The following is a 22,280-nucleotide window of genomic DNA, read 5'->3' as shown; positions in this document are numbered from 1 at the left end:
GGCAAGAAAGCGTTTAGCATCGGTCTGTGTGAACTGGCCTTTAGGGCACTGGATGTAAGTAACTGAACTATTCTGATCATTTGGCTACCAGTAGTGTGCAGTTGTGGATTGGAGGGAATGAGCTGAGGAGGGCCATATTGATAACTGCACAATTATCCTTTGCATCAGGTAATACAAGCAGGGCTTGTGGAGAGAAACTGCACAGAGGTTACATACAGTGACCGATGCAGGATTACATTTCTAGCAGTTTCCAAGGCTGGGTAAGATTCATAGTTAAAGGTGCACGCACACACGCGCGCACACACACACACACACACACACACACACTAAGTCTTTGGAAAATAAAAGAGCACAGACCAATTTTACCCCCTTCCATGTAGTATGAGAGCATAGCTACAAAGTCTATTCTATTGAGCTGAACTCCCCATCAGATAAAATTCTTTGCAGATTGTTGTAAACATTGAAAAGATCATTATCTGCAAAAGATCAGTTCTAGTGTTGGGCAAACAGTGTTCGCCACTGTTCGGGTGATGTTCGAGTTCGGCCGAACATCTGATGGTGTACGGCCGAACTAAGAGCGCATGGCCGAACGTTCGGCTAGCGCTGTGATTGGCCGAACAAGTCACGTGTAGTGTTGGGCGAACATCTAGATGTTTGGGTTCGGGCCGAACATGGTCGCGATGTTCGGGTGTTTGAGCCGAACTCCGAACATAATGGAAGTCAATGTGGACCCGAACTTTCGTGCTTTGTAAAGCCTCCTTACATGCTACATACCCCAAATTTACAGGGTATGTGCACCTTGGGAGTGGGTACAAGAGGAAAAAAAATTTAGCAAAAAGAGCTTATAGTTTTTGAGAAAATCGATTTTAAATTTTCAAAGGGAAAACTGTCTTTTAAATGCAGGAAATGGTTTTCTTTGCACAGGTAACATGCTTTTTGTCGGCATGCAGTCATAAATGTAATACAGATAAGAGGTTCCAGGAAAAGGGACCGGTAACGCTAACCCAGCAGCAGCACACGTGATGGAACAGGAGGAGAAGGCCACGCTTTTAGACACAACAACCCAGGCCTTGCATGAGGACAAGAAGCGTGCGGATAGCAATTTGCATTTTGTCGCCATGCAGTCATAAATGTAATACAGATGAGAGGTTCAATAAACAATAAACAGTAATTGGTGTTGTCCAGAATGCGCACAATGCGTGGGTCGCGTTCAATGCAGTCCTAGGCTGAAGAGGTCATAGCCTAGGGTCACAAAAACTTGTTTATTTGGGCAATTTCAATGGTGGCGAGTCTGATGTACATAAATCGCAGCAATGGCCGTTAGCAACGTCTGAATCTCACAAAATGTCTCATGCAGGTAGAAGACATATTGTTAGACTTGGGCTCCAAAGATGGGTTCCCTACATCTCTGCAAACCAGAGTTACAGGGCTCCAAATTTGGTAAAATCCCCCATAGGCTTTCATTGGGCCTCCTATTTACAGTTCCAAAATCTCACATCTTTTCAAAGGGCAATTGCTCAGCAGTGGCAAATTTTCTAGCATTGTAGAGACCCTTAGAGGGAACATGACTGGTGAGTTACGGGCCCCTAGGCCAAAGAGGTCATAGCCTAGGGTCACAAAAACCTGTTTATTTGGGCAATTTCAATGGTAGTTATGCTGACGTACATAAATCTCAGCCATGGCCGTTAACAACGTCTGAATTTCACGAAATGTCTCATGCAGGTAGAAGACATATTGTTAGACTTGGATTCCAAAGATGGGGTCCCTACATCTCTGCAAACCAGAGTTACAGGGGTGCAAAATTGGTAAAATCCCCCATAGGCTTTCATTGCCTCCCTATTTCACTTTCCAAAATCTCACATCTTTTCAAAGGGCAATTGCTCAGCAGTGGCAAATTTTCTAGCATTGTAGGGACCCTTAGGTGGAACATGACTGGTGAGTTTCGGGCCCCTAGGCCAAAGAGGTCATAGCCTAGGGTCACAAAAACCTGTTTATTTGGGCAATTTCAATGGTAGTTATGCTGACGTACATAAATCTCAGCCATGGCCGTTAGCAACGTCTGAATTTCACGAAATGTCTCATGCAGGTAGAAGACATATTGTTAGACTTGGATTCCAAAGATGGGGTCCCTACATCTCTGCAAACCAGAGTTACAGGGGTGCAAAATTGGTAAAATCCCCCATAGGCTTTCATTGCCTCCCTATTTCACTTTCCAAAATCTCACATCTTTTCAAAGGGCAATTGCTCAGCAGTGGCAAATTTTCTAGCATTGTAGGGACCCTTAGGTGGAACATGACTGGTGAGTTTCGGGCCCCTAGGCCAAAGAGGTCATAGCCTAGGGTCACAAAAACCTGTTTATTTGGGCAATTTCAATGGTAGTTATGCTGACGTACATAAATCTCAGCCATGGCCGTTAGCAACGTCTGAATTTCACGAAATGTCTCATGCAGGTAGAAGACATATTGTTAGACTTGGATTCCAAAGATGGGGTCCCTACATCTCTGCAAACCAGAGTTACAGGGGTGCAAAATTGGTAAAATCCCCCATTGGCTTGCATTGCCTCCCTATTTCACTTTCCAAAATCTCACATCTTTTCAAAGGGCAATTGCTCAGCAGTACCAAATTTTCTAGCATTGTAGGGACTCTTAGGGGGATCATGACTGGTGAGTTTTGCCACTGCTGAGCCATTGCCCTTTGAAATGGTGTGAGATTTTGGAACGGTAAATAGTAGGCCCAATGAAAGCCTATGGGGGATTTTACCAATTTTGGAGCCCTGTAACTCTGGTTTGCAGAGATGTAGAGACCCCATCTTTGGAATCCAAGTCTAACAATATGTCTTCTACCTGCATGAGACATTTCGTGAGATTCAGACGTTGCGAACGGCCATTGCTGCGATTTATGTACGTCAGACTCGCCACCATTGAAATAGCCCAAATAAACAGGTTTTTGTGACCCTAGGCTATGACCTCTTTGGCCTAGGGGCCCGAAACTCACCAGTCATGTTCCCCCTAAGAGTCCCTACAATGCTAGAAAATTTGCCACTGCTGAGCAATTGCCCTTTGAAAAGATGTGAGATTTTGGAACTGTAAATAGGAGGCCCAATGAAAGCCTATGGGAGATTTTACCAAATTTGGAGCCCTGTAACTCTGGTTTGCAGAGATGTAGGGAACCCATCTTTGGAGCCCAAGTCTAACAATATGTCTTCTACCTGCATGAGACATTTCGTGAGATTCAGACGTTGCGAACGGCCATTGCTGCGATTTATGTACGTCAGACTCGCCACCATTGAAATTGCCCAAATAAACAGGTTTTTGTGACCCTAGGCTATGACCTCTTCGGTCTAGGACTGCATTGAACGCGACCCACACATTGTGCGCATTCTGGACAACACCAATTACTGTTTATTGTTTATTGAACCTCTCATCTGTATTACATTTATGACTGCATGGCGACAAAATGCAAATTGCTATCCGCACGCTTCTTGTCCTCATGCAAGGCCTGGGTTGTTGTGTCTCAAAGCGTGGCCTTCTCCTCCTGCGCCGCCCTCCTCCTGTTCCATCACGTGTGCTGCTGCTGGGTTAGCGTTACCGGTCCCTTTTCCTGGAACCTCTTATCTATATTACATTTATGACTGCATGCTGACAAAAAGCATGTTACCTGTGCAAAGAAAACAGACATTTCCCGCCTTTAACCACTTGCCGACCGCACGCTTATACCGTGCGTCGGCAAAGTGGCAGCTGCAGGACCAGCGACGCAGTACTGCGTCGCCAGCTGCAGCTTAATTAATCAAGAAGCAGCCGCTCGCGCGAGCGGCTGCTTCTTGTCAAATCACGGCGGGGGGCTCCGTGAATAGCCTGCGGGCCGCCGATGGCGGCTCGCAGGCTAGATGTAAACACAAGCGGAAATAATCCGCTTTGTTTACATTTGTACGGCGCTGCTGCGCAGCAGCGCCGTAAGGCAGATCGGCGATCCCCGGCCAATCAGCGGCCGGGGATCGCCGCCATGTGACAGAAGACAGCCTGTCACTGGCTGCACAGGACGGATAGCGTCCTGTGCAGCCCAGATCTCCGGGGGGAGCAGGTAGGAGAGGGAGGGGGGAGAATGTCGCCGCGGGGGGGGCTTTGAGGTGCCCCCCCCGCAACATGCCTGCAGGTAGGAGCGATCAGACCCCCCCTGCACATCATCCCCCTAGTGGGGAAAAAAGGGGGGCGATCTGATCGCTCTGTGTGGCCGCGGATCTGTGCTGGGGGCTGCAGAGCCCACCCAGCACAGATCCAAACAAACAGCGCTGGTCCTTAAGGGGGGGTAAAGGGTGGGTCCTCAAGTGGTTAAAAGACAGTTTTCCCTTTGAAACTTTAAAATCGATTTTCTCAAAAACTATAAGCTCTTTTTGCTGAATTTTTTTCCCCTCTTGTACCCTCTCCCAATGTGCACATACCCTGTAAATTTGGGGTATGTAGCATGTAAGGAGGCTTTACAAAGCACGAAAGTTCGGGTCCCCATTGACTTCCATTATGTTCGGAGTTCGGCTCGAACACCCGAACATCGTGGCCATGTTCAGCCCAAACCCGAACATCTAGATGTTCGCCCAACACTAATCAGTTCCTGCAAAATGCATTCATAGTATGTGATATCTGCAGATCTCATACACACCTTGTTTAATGGGCATTCATCTGCAGATCAGATCCACCAGGATGGATCTTCAGATGAATGTCTGTTAAACAAGGTGTGTATGAGATCTGCAGCTATAGACTATAGCCCGATGCACACCAAAACCCGCTTTAGCAGATCCGCAAAATGATAGATTTTTTAAACGCTTTTTCTTATTTTTCTGTAGCGTTTCAGCTAGTATTTTGCGGTTTTGGGAAGCGTTTTTGGTGTAGTAAATTTCATATATTGTTACAGTAAAGCTGTTACTGAACAGCTTCTGTAACAAAACCGCTCTGAACTGCTGTTTTTCAGAGCGGTTTGCATTTTTCCTATACTTTACAGTGGAGGCGGAAACGCCTCCACAATCCAAAATCTGCAGCAGCCCGGGAGAATGCGTTTCTGCGAAACACCTCCCACGCTGGTGTGCACCAGCCCATTAAAATACATTACCCAAGCATTTCCACATCCGCAAGCGGATCGAAAAACGCTGCCAAACCGCTCTGGTGTGCACTAGGCCTATGAATGCATTTTGCAGGAACTGATTTTGTGCAAATACGGATCTTCAGCATGTGTACAGCATCCTGCAAAGATTTTTATCCTGGCTAACCTTCCATGTGTATGTTCTTTTAACCTCCGTGGCGGTAAGCCCGAGCTGAGCTCGGGCTATGCCGCGCAGGGGGAGATCTCAGCCCCTGGTGGGGCGATTTGTGTGCTGTAAATTGCTGTGCGCACAGCCAGCACTTTGCTAGCCGCGCGCACAGCTTGATCGCCGCCGCTCTGCGGCAATCGGCCGCACGCAGCGGCTGAAGAGGGCCCCCCCGCCAGAGCCCTGCGCTGCCCGGATCAATGAGTTCCGGGCAGCGCTATGGGCTGGATCGGGTGTGCCTGACGTCAGGACGTCGGCTGACGTCCATGACGTCATCCCAATTGTCGCCATGGCGACAGGAGAAGCCAAACAGGGGAACGCATTATATACGCGTTCCCCTGTTTGCTATAGTTGCCGGCGACGATCGGACTAGAGGGCCACATGCGCCCTCTAGTGGTGTTTCATGTAGCTACCACTCTGGTAGCTTTACATGAAACAAAAAAAAAAAAATTAAAAAAAAAAGGATTTTTTCAATTAGGAAAAAAAAATAATTAACCGCCAGGGAGGTTAATTCATTTTCAATTGATATCCCATCAGAAAAATGTTGGGAAAGCTGATTGAAAGGTTAAATTGCACGTGTGAATGCTAGCTTTCTTCTATAGTCACTTGATATCAGATCTACAATTCTGTTCAAAATTATTCAACCCCTACTGGAATTGAGTGTTTTGGCCAGTTTGACATTGATTTTGATCATTTCAGTCATCTTGTTTACAATTAAAACAAAAGTTTGCTTTCTTAAAACAGAAAGAATTTGCGATAATTCAGGTTGGAGTGAGCTGGAGATGTCTCCCAGAGCATCACTGCTGAATATATGCAAATTAACCATTGTACCCTTAGAAGCTAAACACACCTCCAGAACCGCTGGAATGCAATGATGTGTCAGCTTGTCAGCTGTAGTCAACACAGAACCGCGTGGTCTTGTCCTTCTTGGGAACAAGGACGACCGGGGCAGCCCATGGACTGGAGGATTTCTGTATGACTCCTAAATCAGAGGCACTGGTAAGTCAGACAAATATAACATTTATAATGAAATAACCACAAATGTCTTTTCTGTGCACACATTATTATCAGTTTTATTCAACCCTCAAGTGACATTCATTCTTAGTACAACATCCTTTTCCAGTTATAACAGCTTTTAAACGTGAAGTATAGCTTGACACAAGTGTCTTGCAGCAATCTACGGGTACCTTAGCCCATTCTTCATGGGCAAAAGCCTCCAGTTCAGTCACATTCTTAGGCTTGCGCGCTGCAACTGCTTTCTTTAAGTCCCACCAGAGGTTCTCAATCGGATTTAAGTCTGGTGACTGCGATGCCACTCCAAAATGTTCCAGCCTTTAATCTGCAACCATGCTCTAGTGGACTTGGAGGTATGCTTTGGATCATGGTCCTGTTGAAAAGTCCAACGCCTCCCAAGCCTTAGGTTTGTGATGGACTGCAACACATTTTCATCCAATATCTCCTGGTACTGAAGATAATTCATGGTACCTTGTACACTCTGAAGCTTCCCTGTACCTGCAGAAGCAAAACAGCCCCAAAGCATGATTGACTATCATGAATGACTATCAAAAACAAAAGTTTTGGGATAGTGTTCTGTGAACTGATGAAACAAAATTAGAACTGTTTGGGACCATGGATCATCGCTATATTTGGAGGAGAAGGAACAAGGCCTATGAAGAAAAGAACACCTTGCCTACTGTGAAGCATGGCGGGGGGTCAATCATGCTTTGGGGGTGTTTTGCTTCTGCAGGTACAGGGAATCTTCAGAGTGTACAGGGTACCATGAAGTCTCTTCAGTACCAGGAGATATTGGAAGAAAATGTGATGCGGTCCATCACAAACCTGAGGCTTGGGAGACGTTGGACCTTCCAACAGGACAATGATCCCAAGCATACCTCCAAGTCCACTAGAGCATGGTTGCAAATTAAAGGCTGGAACATTTGTGAGTGGCCTTTGCAGTCACCAGGGTTAAATCCGATTGAGAACATCTGGTGGGACTTAAAGAAAGCAGTTGCAGCACACAAGCCTAAGGCCCAGTGCACACCAAAACCGCTAGCAGATCCGCAATACGCTAGCGGTTTTGGGAGCCGATTTCAGAGCGATCGATTCTAGGTATGTTTAGAGAGGTTTTCTAAACATACCTAGCGGTTTTGCGTGTGTTTTTGTGTAGCAGATTACACATATTGTTACAGTAAAAGCTGTTACTGAACAGCTACTGTAACAAAAATGCCTGGCAAACTGCTCTGAACTAGCATTTTTCAGAGCGGTTTGCGTTTTTCCTATACTTTGCAGTTTTCGGAAGCATTTCGTCCTCAATGTAAACGCGCAGCAGGAGGCGCGTTTGCGGCTTGGCAAAAACCGCAAACCGCCGGTGTGCACCATCCCATTGCAATACATTAGACAAGCGTTTTTATAGGCGGATGCGGCCGGCGGATCGCTCCAAAAACCGCTCGGTGTGCACTGGGCCTAAGAATGTGTCTGAACTGGAGGCTTTTGCCTATGAAGAATGGGCTAAGATACCCGTAGATCGCTGCAAGCCACTTATGTCAAGCTATGCTTCATGTTTAAAAGGCGTTATAACTGGAAAAGTATGTTGTACTAAGTACTAAGAATTAATGTCACTTGGGGAATGAATAGAACGGATAATGTTGTGAGCATAAAAAAGACATTTGTGGTTATTTCATTATAAATGTTATATTTGTCTGACTTACAAGTGCCTCTATGATTTAATTGTAAACAAGATGACTGAAATGATCAAAATCAATGTCAAACTGGCCAAACCACTCAATTCCAGTGGGGGTTGAATAATTTTGAACAACTGTGAATATCAATCTGAGCACTTGCTTGAATAGGACAAGGAATGAAAGTTGCATGGTGTATAATGCTGGATCCACACTATACAATTTTTTGGCAGATTAACCTGCCAGATGTCCGATCTGAGGATCAATTGATTTTTCTGATCGATTTCCAAAGAAACAAACAAAAATCGATCAGAAAATCCAGCATAGAGGTGCCCATCAGTTACACAATTTTGATGGTATCCTAACAAATCTATGTAGTAGGTGGTTAAACTGAGTGACACGGACATTGAATGGATACTTTAGGTAGCTTCTCATATTACATAAATATGGTATGATTGTACAATCAGGATTATATCATTAGAGAACACCTAAAGTGAGAAGTATATGAAGGTGGTCATATTTATTTTCTGCCAAATGCCAGTTGCCTGGCAGTCCTGCTGATTTCGTTGGCTGCAGTAGTGTCTGAATCACACACCTGAAACATGCATGTAGCTAATTTTGTCAAAGACATCTGATCTGCTGCATGCTTGTTCAGTGTCTTTTGACAAAAGTATTAGAGGCAGAGGATCAGCAGGACAGCCTGGCAATAAGCATTGTTTAAAAGGAAACAAATCTGGCAGTCTCCATACCAATTCTCACTTTAAAGGGACACTTAAGTAAAAAAAAATAATGAGTTTTACTCACCTGGGGCTTCCAATAGCCCCCTGCAGCTGTCCAGTGCCCTCGTCGTCTCCCTCCGATCCTCCTGACCCCACCGGCAGCCACTTCCTGTTTCGGTGACAGGAGCTGACAGGCTGGGGACGCAAGTGATTCTTCGCGTTCCTGGCCACAATAGCGCCATCTATGCGGCTATAGCATATAACATATACCATATAGCAGCATAGAGGGTGCTGTGTCTGGGAACGCGAAGAATTACTCGCGTCCCCAGCCTGTCAGCTCCTGTCACCGAAACAGGAAGTGGCTGCCGACGAGGCCAGGAGGATCGGAGGGAGATGGCGAGGGCACCGGACAGCTGCAGGGGGCTATTGGAAGCCCTAGGTGAGTAACACTCATTTTTTTGTTTGACTTAAGTGTCCCTTTAACCACTTAAGGCTGGCGAGCCATTTAAACTGTTAAACAAAGGAGCCATTTTTTTGTACTCACAGTTCTATTCAAATCCTGTGACATAATACAAGCGTAAAAACATTATACATGTGATATCCATGTCTGGTTTCAATGAAGTGTTTATTTGTAATGACCTGTTATCTCTATATGCATATAGTTAGACCTCAGCCTGAATTACAGATTATTCCCATCCCTTCCTCCTTCACTAATCTGCTACCATCTCTAGTGGAGACAGTACTACTAAGCACAGTAAAAAAAAAATTGAATGCGCTTTAGAAACTCTAAACACTTCCGTATTTCTCCACCTCAGTTCATACATGCATTTGTGGCTTGATAGAAGTGTCCATCCCTCTGTGCCTTCATTGGGCGGATTCAGTGTTTTATTACTGGTCAATGTAGCATCCCAGCATCTACAGTAGGTAGAAGTCATCGCCCAGGCTCCATGATGTCCTCTGTTACCCAATACAGCTCTAAAGCTACCCACAGCACCAGTTCATCCACAGCACCAATCATCACATGATTAACAATGGCCTCAATTCTGGTCGTTTTCAAATAAATGAACGGTAATTTACCTCATGAGATAATCACATTTAGCAAATATTGGTAGGTTTAAGTCATGTTTTACCTCATGCTGTAAATTATGAGCCAATTTGTGAGGTAATTTGCAATAATTTTACCAAAAATAGCTATTCTCATGGAAATTAGGGGGCAAGTTAGCACATAATTTACCGATCAGTTTAAGACCTGCCTGTACCTGGAGGTAAAGTTAATTTGTATCCATTTTGCAGTTTTTAGTGGAGTTCCTGTTCAGGCTGTGCAATAGAAAAGAATAGTAGAAAAAAAACTCCAAATATTTACTGGATTTTTTTTTTATAGGGGATGCCAATAAATATACTTTTCATAGGTACATAATCAAATGCACCTACCCCCCCCCCCCCCCCCCGCCCAAAAAAAAAAAACTTACAAAGACTATCCTAACTTATGGAAAACAAGCCTACTATTATTTATTTACTGCATGCTTACCACTGAAATACTGCACATTTTACCACATGTTTGGAAAGGAAGAAAAATCAAAGGAAAATACCACATGAGGTATTTTACCTACAAAAATATTTACCTCACATAGCTACCAGAATTGAGGCCAATATGACTTATCTCAAAAAAGACATGCAACCTGATAATGTAATGTCACCCACGGGTCAATCATAGGATAACTGCTGTGCTTAACCACAATTTTTGTCCAATTAAAGACTTTTATTGACCCTAAGGTCTAATTGGGCAAAAATATTGTATCTTGTATGGCCAGCCCAGAGAAAAATCTGCTACCCCATGGAACGTGTGTAAAATTATTTGTGCTTGGTGCCCACGGCTGCCAGCTTTACATGTTTCATTTTAATGTCATCACTGTAAAAATAACAGCTGGAAGCATGGCAAATATTTCAGGATTAATTAGCCACTCATTCTTAGGTAGTCCAACGTTCACACAAACAGACCTCAAAAAAGAAAGCCTCATTACATCTGCTCTAATTTAAAAACATTTTTAACACAGGACTGCAAGTGTGACGTTGACAGCTCCAGTATTTTTCTCCTGACAGGTTCACTTTGAGCCTTCACCATCAAATGGCAGTTTTGAAGTATGTATATTGTTGGTTAAAAGTAAGCACAGAGCCATCAGCTGTTTGGAGAAGAGAAGCTGGAACCACTCCAGGAAGTGGGTGTGAACAAAGTAAGATAAGTTGGGTTAATGTCTGGACTAGTTCACAGAGATGATCTACTATAGACTAGCAGCGAGTAACTACCCATGATCCAGAGAGGAGTACTGGTTCTACAATGGAAAGTGAATGGGTCTCTTCAGTATAGGACATCTTCCCTTCCTCTCTGTGCTGTCATCTCTAGTGGAGCGTACAGCTGTCATTAATGACACGAAACAGGAATATCATATGGGCTTCTTCCATAGGTCAGTGGATGGAGCTCATTTTTAATACACCAAAGTGAGACTTGAGCTCTTGTAACCCAGAGCTGTATGGCAGATACTTCCTTTCCTCTCGCTTGTGATTGGCTACTCTCACACAATATTCCTTCTTGGTATTACATAAATCAGGAGAATGGCGAGACTCAGAGGTGGTCAGGGAGATGCAAGTAATCTCAGTGTGTATGCAGATTTCAAGCAAAAATGCATGTAGCTTGAAACTGGTACACCAGTGTGAACAGGAAGCAAATCTGCTCTCATTTCAATCTCCATACAATGTTCCAGTAATTTGCATCTCATTGACCATGTCAATCACAGATCATGTCAGGTGACATTCCTCGCTAAAACTTCAATTCCAGCTTTTTTTTTTTTTACTTTTAGGCTACGTTTCCACTATAGCGTTACATTTTCGCCTGCAAAAAATCGTCTAAGATTTTTCTGATTGGTGAAAATTCGCATGTAAATTTGTATGCGTTTTTATGCGAATTTTCTTACGCAAGAATTCGCATTAGTTAAATATACATAATCTGCCTAGTAACAGCTTAGTCATGACTGCTGGCAACTTCCTGTAACCATGGATCTAATGTGAATTTTCGCGTAATAACGTGAAAATTCACATTGCCTGTACAAAGCATTGTACGCGAATCGTACGCAATGTCCGAAAATCTGATGCAGGACCTCAGATTTTTTTCACGCGTACGAACGCTAACAAAAATTCGCATAGATTGGAAACGGCTACATTGACTAACATTAGTTACAAAATCTATGCGAACTTTCTGACCAAAAAAACTGACACAAAAACGCACAAGTGGAAACATAGCCTCAAGAGGCTGAATAGACAGAATTAAAACCTGACAAGTTTCTAGTGCCAGGTCTCCTGCTTCCTCCATCGCTCTTGTTGCTATGGCAATGTGAAGGGGACACCACAGTCTTCTAGGTTACTGGTAGGTATACTTTAGTGTGACTTAATTGGTACATGTTCAACCTGCATACATTTGCATACAAATGGAAATATTCAGGAGTTCATGCAGGATTATGTACATCTCATCCACCATCCCTAGTTACCACCAGCTCAGGTTGTGGAAGATTCCCTATAAGGGCCAGTGTATACCTAAAAAGCGCTAGCGTAATCGCAAAATGCTCAGCGCTTTTCAAAGTGATTTGTCAAGGTGACTCTAGGCATGTGCCTAGCGATTTTCTATTTTAAATACAGTAGAGCTGCAAGTGTATTTGTTTTGTATAAAAACGCTTGGAAAATCACTCTATTGTAGCGCTTTTCAGAGTGACTTTCCACTTTCCTATATTTAACATTGAGGCTGAATTGCCTCAGTAATCAGCAGAAATGAAGGGAAAAAAAATAAAAATCACATCACTCTGGTGTGATCCATCCCATTCATAACATTAGCCAAGCGTTATTTTTAAAAGCGCTCAGAAGCGCTCTTGGTGTGCACCAGCCCTATAATGCTGCTGTAGCTCTGGGATGGGAACTGCTGGGAAATTCCTTTAGGAATATAGACAACCTACACCTGATAGGTGTCAACCATTTAAGAGTTGAAAATAATATGGTAGAATTTTGTTATACTGTAGTAACCTCTGTCTATACTAAAATCAGTCCCCGAGTCCCAACCACGCACCTGTACAACTAGGGCTGAGCAATTTATTTAAATTTTTATGCAAACATATGCAGTTTGAAAATGGACCAATCAAGTCCCACCCAGGTTTAACCAACTCTACGACCGATTAACACCGATTGGCGGCCGCAGAGTGGCTTCCCAGAACGACATAACGGCGGCAAGTCTCCTGGGGGAGGAGATTAGCAGGGTTCGCATGTGCAGATGTGCACGCATCCTTGCTTGAGTGACGGTCGCTGCTGGCAGACTATAAAAAAAACGTCGATCTACTACAGCGCAGTACTGGGGACTCACTGCCTCACTACGTGATCCCCTCTCATAGGCTGATACCTATCAGTGAGGATAGCCCAGATTGGTTTGGGGGGGGGGGGGGGAGGGGGAAGAGGGACATATTACTTTAAAATTAAATAACAAATTAATTAAAAAAAAAAAAAAAGTGTGCAGCAGCAATCAAATGCCACCAACAGAAAGCTTGTTGGTGGCAACAAAAGGAAAAAGGGGGGGGGGGGGGGGGGGGGGGTAAGCCTGTGGTCCTTAGGTGGGCAAATTGATTGGTCCATTTTCAAGCTGCATCTATTTGCAAACAAATTTACATACATTTGCATAAACTAAAAATATGGATTCTGCTGGGATCAGCCATAATGACCACCTCTGATACAGTAAAATAATTGGCCAGGTACCTTGAAGTTTACTATGAAGGTGTTATACTGTAATTTAAAAACATGGTTAAATTCCATTTCAAAACACAACTAATTGCATGTAAAATGTTTTATCCAGCTTGTGCCTGGGAAGGTAGGTTACAGTGTTTCCCCGAAAATAAGACACTGTCGTATTAATTTTTGCTACAAAAGATGTGCTAGGGCTTATTTTCAGAGGAGGTCCTATTTTTGGGGGGTAACACTGGTAGTTTTCCTATATATAAAATTTATATACTGCATGCCATGCTGAAACACAAGCAGCATGCACAGAGCTCGTGGTTTGCAGATATTGGCTCTCACTTACAAGAAATTGATTCTGCTGATCATGTGGGTAAGAGTATTTCTTGCAGGCAGAGAACTGTCAGGCTCCCCAGAGCTATGATAGGATAAGCTGCGTGTCCTGGGAAGAAGTGCTGCTGATGCTTATCACAACAGATCAGGAGGGCTGGCTCCAACAAAAACACAAATTGCCTGACACATATACAGGACTGTAGAACTCACATTATACTACTGCTCTCCTGTATCCAGGCTTTGTATTTAGCGTGACTTGCTGGTGTCATGTGGGCTGCTCCTAAGGCTTACATTCATACAACCAGCATGCTAGGAATTCCAGCTAGGGATTATTCTCAGGGGATGTCTTACTTTAGGGGAAACACAGTATAACCTATCAAGAGTTTTTAGTTTGTATTGCTGTGTGAATCTCCACTGAGGAAATCTGCACTCAATTCCTGTTACTTCTAAAACAAATGAGGGTAAATCTCAATAGGAACACAAAGGGCAATAAAGAGACATGATGAGGAATGCACAGAACCCATCAGCAGACAGCCACTGCCTCCTACAGTAATGACTACACTGGCCTGCTACAGACCCCTTTACCCATTCACCTGCAGCGAAAGGAAAACGCAATGTCCCCGGTTCATCATTGTCTTTGCAATAACTTTTTCCAGTTCGTTAAATTACCGAATTTGAGCCAATGAGAAAAGCTCCTGACCGATAGGCGGAAGCTCAGCAGTCACATGACAGTCGAGTTTACTGCCTCCAGGAGGAGCGATCGGCTTAGGGGACATTGCACATTAGGGAGGACAGCATCAGGGGGTCCCGATACCGCTCACCATTACTGCCGTGCACCTGATCAAGCTGGCCCTCCATCATGCAGCACGTCCGACCAATTAATGCGATCAATATCACCCCAAAATTGTTGCATCATTGATCGGGCATGCACTTGGCAGCACCGATTTTCATTCGATAGTTGACAGAGGACACACATAGGCACCGGCCTGAATATTGTATTATTCCGACTATAAGACACATTGATTCCTCCCCCCCCCCCCACCCGACGTTTGGGGGAGAAAAAGTGCATCTTATAGTCCGGAAAATATGGTACATATGTTAGTGCCAGTTACTCTTGTGTAAAAGAGAATGTCCCGGATGCCTCCACAACAAGGGGCTATTTCCATCATCCGTCATGACTACACAGAGAGGGACTCTGACCTTATCAGTTTATTTCTTAAATAAATACACTTTACAGGACAGAAACTTGTTTCGATTTGCAATTCACCAGGAACAAAAAAGTAAAAAAAAAATTAACATATTCTTATGTCTGAAGAACTCTTTGTATTGGAGGGGTGGAGATTCTGAAGAGATCTGGTCATGAACTTAAAAATGGTAGATGAGGAAGATTCAACATCTGACCCCCTACACCTCCACAATACCATATTTTCCTCCGCCTGCATCTCCACACTACCGCGGTATCTTCCTCCTCCCTCTGCACCACCACAATATCATGGTATCTTTCTCCTCCCCTGCACCACCACGGTATCTTCCTTCTGCATCTCCACACTACCGCGGTATCTTCCTCCTCCCTCTGCACCACCACAATATCATGGTATCTTTCTCCTCCCCTGCACCACCACGGTATCTTCCTCCTGCACCTCCACACTACCGCAGTATCATGATATCTTCCTCCCCCTTGCACCACCACAATATCATGGAATCTTCCTCCTCAACCACAATAGCATGGTATTTTCCACCTGCTCCCACAATATCATGGTATTAGCCTCCTCCTCCTGGCCTACAATATCATGGCATCCTCCTCCTGCACCACCACTATATCTTGGTATCTTCCTCATGTGTTCTCACAATACAGTAGAAACTCCTACCTGATGCGTCACCAAAACTTATCCCCCACAACACTATGGTACTTTCCGCCTCCTATGTCCCCAATACTGCAGAATTAACTGCTCATTATACTGACTGGAAATAAAAATCAAGACAGGAATTCCATGTTTTTTATCGTCCAGGAAAGAGGACTTGATTAAAACAATAATCATCAGACAGACAGATCTAGCCAATGTTACCACACACAGGCCAGCAGCCTCACTAGTGCTTCAAAAAAAATACACACACTTAGGAACAAAAATACACTTTTTTTCCTATGGAATATATTACAATTTCGTCATAAAAATACTTTGCTGCCCAAAGTTGAGAAAACCAAAATCCTCCTCCCGTCTTAAGTAGACTGTGCAAAAAACAGACATTTAAAAAACAAAAAAAAACACTAACACACTTTTTTTTGCTTTGTGGGAGGAGATACTGTCTGGCTTCAGATATTTTTGGTTATGTTTTTTTTTTTTAGTATAAAACTAATTTATATTTTAAGAGATCTTTTGCTTTACAAAAAGAAAAAAAAAGAAAGAAAGAGTCCATCTTGGAGTTTGCAGGATGAGATCTGGCGTTTGAGTGACCAATCACAGAAAGGCATTTACTTAGGGGTGGCGTCACCAGTTTATTAAGATACAGCTCCACCCTTGTACCTGGCTGCTCTACACTCCTCACAGTGACTCCAGGAGGGTAAAACCCTGTTCTTCACGCAGCATAAGCCAAATCCTCATTCATTCAATGCCAAGATGATGTCGTCTTCCAGATCGGAGTTGTCGGAGCTATCTGCTGCAAGGCAAAACACACACACAAAAGATTACTACTTTTTACTTTTATTTTCTTAATCATACAACGTCCACACCATGGGATGCAGCCAATCTGTACACTCCAGACCAGTGACATCACTGACAATGCAGCCTATCCATTCTCCACAAACCATTGATATCACTGAGAATGCAGCCTATCCATTTACTATAGACCAATAACATCACTGGGAATACAGCCTATACATTCTCCACAAACCATTGATATGACTGGGAATACAGCCTATCTATTCACTGCAGACCAGTGACATCACTGACAATGCAGCCTATCCATTCATTGCAGACCAGTGACATCACTGACAATGCAGCCTATCCATTCATTGCAGACCAGTGACATCACTGACAATGCAGCCTATCCATTCAAGGCAGACCAGTGACATCACTGGGAATACACCCCATCCATTCAAAGAAGACCAGTGACATCACTAAGAATGCAGCCTATCCATTTGCTACAGACCAGTGTCATAACTAACGGCCTGTACACAGTAGGGATATAGGGGGGCTGAGAGATGATGGAGTGGCATAGGTGTGACATCACGCGGGAGCTGGGTGAGGAGGGCAAGCGCATTGGCTCTCAGTTGAGGCAATGCGCTAGCCTGGATCACTGATGTACACACGCTAGATTTTCGTCAGAAGCAGTCGTTATCAGATGTCTGCCGTGTGTATGGAGCTTAAAGGAGAACTGTAGTGAGAGGTATATGGAGGCTGCCATATTGATTTCTTTTTAAGCAATACCAGTTACCTGGCAGCCCTGTTGAGCTTTTTGGCTGCAGTAGTCTGAATCACACCAGAAACAAGCATGCAGCTAAACCTGTCAGATTTGATAAAAATATCAGAAACACCTGACCTGCTGCATGCTTGTTCAGGGTCTATGGCTAAAAGTTTTAGAGGCAGAGGATCAGCAGGGCTGCCAGGCAATTGTTATTTCTTAAAAGGAAATAAATGTCAGCCTCCATATACCTCTCACTACAGTTCTCCTTTAAGAGTGCAGCCTATCCATTCACTACAGCCAGTGACATCACTGAGAATGCATCTTACGCAATCACGAGAGAAGTCGTATACAGCAACCTTAACACCGTGAAGAAGACGGTATAAAAATCAACTTACAGTCGCCGAGAATTAGCTCCACCTCAGGGTCAACATCAGAGTCGTCATCATCCTCATCATGTCCTTCCTCATCTCCATCATCATCATCATCCAAAAGATTTGCCAGCTCTTCATCATCTGAGGGAGAAAAGTCATTCTCTCCGTCCTCTCCTGCTTGCTCCCCTGCTTCTTCCTCCTCTTCGATCTCAGGGTCCAGCAGAGGCTCCAGATCATCAGAGTCATCATCATCGTCGTCGTCTTCCTCATCCTCCTGATCCTCTTCATCCTGAAAGAGGATCCCCAACAATAAGAAAGGCAAAAAATACCCTTCATCTTTCACCACAGCCATTATAACACGTCCTCTCACCTGATCCTCCTCTTCATCTTCATCCTCAGCAAGACGCTGGCGGCCCACCTCATACAGCCGACACACCGTGTCCATGTTCAGGGCATCCATTGTACCTTGGTTCTGACAGAGAAGACAAAGAACACGAGGCTGAATTGTAGAACGCCTATCAAGTACATTCTGCGCATCTATCCATTCAAAAATGTGATTGCTGCTAAAAGTAGCATGGAGGACTGAGGTACTCCAACTGACCTCAAACACCTCAACTACTTCAGCAGTTAGCTCTCCCTGACAAACAAGGGGGAAAAGGAGGTGCCCAGATGTAGAAAAGATGATTAAAAACAAGACAATCTTAATGATTGGCAAAAACGTATTTTGAACAGGCTGGTGTCACGTGTTTCATGCAAAAAAAGAGCCGATTGTTGAGCGTGAGCAACTCAACACTATTTGTTTTTAATAAACTTATCTACACCTAGGTACCTTTTACCCCCTCTATTGTATACCCTTCTGCTGGGAGGCATAGGGCCTCAGCCCGTTTCCTGGGCCGTCCCCCCCCCCCATTTTAGGAGCACGCAACCGTACTCCAGATCCAAGTTGAGATTTCCAAGGGGCGATGGAAATTTCTCCAAACGCCTACATTACCAGTATAATTACTTTATTTCAGTACACTCCAAATCAGTGCTGTCCCATTTGGCGGCTCGCGGGCCGAGAGCTCTTGCTGCGGCCCATCCGTTTGCTTTATCACTCCCCCTTCTCTCACTACTTCACCTCCGCCCTTCGGAGCCAGGATGTTACTGCTCCACCCCCTCCAGACCAAGGATCCCGGGAGCTTGGCCCTCCATGTCCACAAAGTTGAAGAGCACTGCTCAAGTTAGTTCTCCCTTCTGTGGGTTGGCCTACTGTTATCGTATATTTAAATAAAAAAAACAAGTAATCCAGCAGGGTAGATAATGGGTAAGGCAGTTGTACAGACCCAGGAACTAAAGAGAACAAAGAGTTCTCAAACACAGACTGAAGAAACTGCAGTTCCTTAGAGTACTTTGTTTACAATAATAAATACAGAAAATGTGTCTCAAATCTTCCTGATGTATCACATTGGAAACCAATTCATGATGGGAGCTGCCTGGATCTTAGTAGCTGGACTGTGCACTAGTTAATAGCACCCCCTTTGATTTGAGGCAGTATTTCTTATTATTATTGCACACTACCCTTTATTAATGATTAGCGCTACAGTTTGGCTAAGTGTATTGTGCACAAGGTCTCCTGTGGGGGGTTCTCACCTCAATCACAGCCAGGTAACAATCTTTCGTGTCTGTGCACAGATCAAAGATGTTTCTCTTCACATCGATGGTGGCTGGAAAGGGTCAAAAACAGTAGTCATAAGACATCACATCTCAAGATCACCCCACTGTACAAACAGTATATAATGCTGAGTCTAGCTTTACATTTTGTTGAAAGCCCGTCACCACAATACTGTGACTAATGCCATGGCTTACAGATGAGACATCTACAGATTTACACAATACCACATATTGTTAAAATATTGCTCATAAAAACTATAATACTGATCTTATTAAAGCCTTAAAAAAACAAGACCCTGGTCCCCAAATACTAATAGGCTTAGAAAGAAGGTTATTTCAGTCGCTGACTTACCAATTGGTTTATAATCTGTGGCATTAAATGTTCGAAAAGAGGAGCCAAATGGACTCTTCATCCTCTCTTCTAGGAGATCATCTTCATCATCTGCTTGAAGCATGGCTGCCAGAGAGAGACACTTATTAAGAGACAGGAAATACAGAAAATTTCACAGTAGCTTGTGTCTCCTCCCCTCCTATAATGGTAAGGTTTCCCTGCAGCAGTTTGTGTCTCCTCCCCTCCTATAATGGGAAGGTTTCCCTGCAGTAGTTTGTGTCTCCTCCCCTCCTATAATGGTAAGGTTTCCCTGCAGTAGTTTGTGTCTCCTCCCCTCCTATAATTGTAAGGTTTCACTGCAGTAGTTTGTGTCTCCTCCCCTCCTATAATGGTAAGGTTTCCCTCCACCAGTTTGTGTCTCCACCCCTCCTATAATGGTAAAGTTTCCCTGCAGCAGTTTGTGTCTCCTCTAATCCTATAATGGTAAGGTTCCCTGCAGTAGTTTGTGTCTCCTCCCCTCCTATAATGGTAAGTTTTCCCTCCACCAGTTTGTGTCTCCTATAATGGTAAGGTTTCCCTGCAGCAGTTTGTGTCTCCTCCCCTCCTATAATGGTAAGGTTTCCCTGCAGCAGTTTGTGTCTCCACCCCTCCTATAATGATAAGGTTTCCCTGCAGCAGTTTGTGTCTCCTCTAATCCTATAATGGTAAGGTTCCCTGCAGTAGTTTGTGTCTCCTCACCTCCTATAATGGTAAGGTTTCCCTGCAGCAGTTTGTGTCTCCTCACCTCCTATAATGGTAAGGTTTCCCTGCAGCAGTTTGTGTCTCCTCCCCTCCTATAATGGTAAGGTTTCCCTGCAGTAGTTTGTGTCTCCTCACCTCCTATAATGGTAAGGTTTCCCTGCAGCAGTTTGTGTCTCCTCCCCTCCTATAATGGTAAGGTTTCCCTGCAGCAGTTTGTGTCTCCTCCCCTCCTATAATGGTAAGGTTTCCCTGCAGCAGTTTGTGTCTCCTCCCCTCCTATAATGGTAAGGTTTCCCTGCAGCAGTTTGTGTCTCCTCCAATCCTATAATGGTAAGGTTTCCCTGCAGCAGTTTGTGTCTCCTCCCCTCCTATAATGGTAAGGTCTCCCTGCAGCAGTTTGTGTCTCCTCCCCTCCTAGAATGGTAAGGTTTCCCTGCAGCAGTTTGTGTCTCCTCCCCTCCTATAATGGTAAGGTTTCCCTGCAGCAGTTTGTGTCTCCTCCAATCCTATAATGGTAAGGTTCCCTGCAGTAGTTTGTCCCCCCCCCCCCATAAAGGTGAGCTTTCCCTGCACTAGTTTGCATTTCCTCCCCTCTCACAATGGTGAAAATTCCCTGAAATATTTATTGTCTCCTCCCCTCTTACAATGCTGAAATTACCCTGCAGTAGTTTGCGACTCTTCCCACAATGGTGAGATTTCCTGTAGTAATTTGTGTCTCTTCCCCTCCCATGATTGTGAGATTTCCTGCAGTAGGGATTCTCAAGAAATCCAAGAACCCAGCATGAAACTGCTCTTGCAACCTCAGATAAATGAAAAGTTAAGTCCTGTGTGCAGCTGGGGAACTTAAAATTCACTTCAATTTTAAAAAACACAAGGCTGAAGAAACGCGATAGGCCTTTTGTATCTTGGCTTCTCCCTATGGAACACCAGCCATGGTGTCTGTGCCCACAGTCTGCCTGATAATACCAGAGTCTCAGAATGGTTCGATGGGGTAGAGAAGGTGTAGCTATAGTCACTGTGGGTCAGGTATTTGCATACTGTAGGTGCAAGCTCAGGTGCTGCAGAACTTATCAGGGCTCTTTTAGTGATAAGGTTGCACCCCTTATTTGGCACAATGTCAAAACATAAAATTTGTCTTAATTTCCTAAACGGAACCCGAGGTGAGAGGGCTATGAAGGCTGACATATCCATTTCCTTTTAAACAATGCATTTTGCCTGGCTGTCCTGCTGATCCTCTGCTTCTAATACGTTTAGCCATAGACTCTGAACAAGCATGCAGATCAGGGGTTTTGATTAAAGTCTGACTGGATTAACTGCATGCTTGTTTCTGGTGGGCGATTGATACACTGCTGGTGCCAGAAACATCAGCAGGGCTACCAGGCAACTGCTACTTTTTAAAAGGAAATAAATAGGACAGCCTCCATATCCCGCTCACATCAGGTCCTCTTTAAAGGAGTCAGTTTGTATTTCCAGTTAACCATTTCTTTATACAAAGTCACTGTCAAAAGAAAGCATAAGGAAAGAAAATATGAACTGGGGTTTGTATTATACCTCCATACATGACGGTTCCTGTGTTATTGAAAACGACACGGCACTGGTCCAGGGCAGGCACTGTGTGCAGGAGGTGGAAGGTGCGCAGGTCCCACTGACAGAGGAGTTAAGGACAATGACAGACTGTGGTGCTACCAATCAGCAAGTGTGTACAGACAGAACAGGACAACCTTTCCTATGACAGATTGCCCATAGGAACAAATTCAGTCTACTCTTTAATCCTGCGATACTGAGGCTACTTGGCTAAATAAAACAATGTTGCCCATTTTTAAAGGGAGTTTACCTGTATAAAAAAAAACAAAAAAACAGATACTTACCTAAGGAGAGGGAAGGTTCTGGGTCCTATAGAGCCTTCCTGGTCCTCGCCTGGTCCCCACGTTCCAGCGCTGGCTCCCTCATTAGCAGTCTACGACTCATGGGTCACAGACTGCTCTCTTCTGCTTCGGA

General features: G+C 44.2%; 1 protein-coding gene across 2 annotated transcripts in view; it reads right to left on the bottom strand.

The window, feature by feature from the left end:
- Positions 1-14,978: 14,978 nt before the first annotated feature.
- The window catches only part of DCAF1 (DDB1 and CUL4 associated factor 1), a 56,151-nt gene continuing 48,849 nt past the window's right edge, over positions 14,979-22,280 (bottom strand). For both annotated transcript variants that reach the window (XM_068252987.1, XM_068252988.1), the window contains exons 19-24: positions 21,834-21,927; positions 19,563-19,667; positions 19,190-19,263; positions 17,931-18,032; positions 17,585-17,849; positions 14,979-16,442 (exon numbers count right to left, since the gene is read on the bottom strand). In XM_068252987.1, the coding sequence (XP_068109088.1) occupies positions 16,384-16,442; positions 17,585-17,849; positions 17,931-18,032; positions 19,190-19,263; positions 19,563-19,667; positions 21,834-21,927 (699 nt within the window). In that variant the 3' untranslated portion in view covers positions 14,979-16,383. The remainder of the gene's footprint in view (positions 16,443-17,584; positions 17,850-17,930; positions 18,033-19,189; positions 19,264-19,562; positions 19,668-21,833; positions 21,928-22,280) is intronic.

Source organism: Hyperolius riggenbachi, chromosome 9, assembly GCF_040937935.1.
Source record: "Hyperolius riggenbachi isolate aHypRig1 chromosome 9, aHypRig1.pri, whole genome shotgun sequence".
Classification (NCBI taxonomy): domain Eukaryota; kingdom Metazoa; phylum Chordata; class Amphibia; order Anura; family Hyperoliidae; genus Hyperolius; species Hyperolius riggenbachi.
The sequence above is the reverse complement of the archived record's forward strand: the minus strand, read 5'-3'. Positions and strand labels throughout refer to the sequence as shown.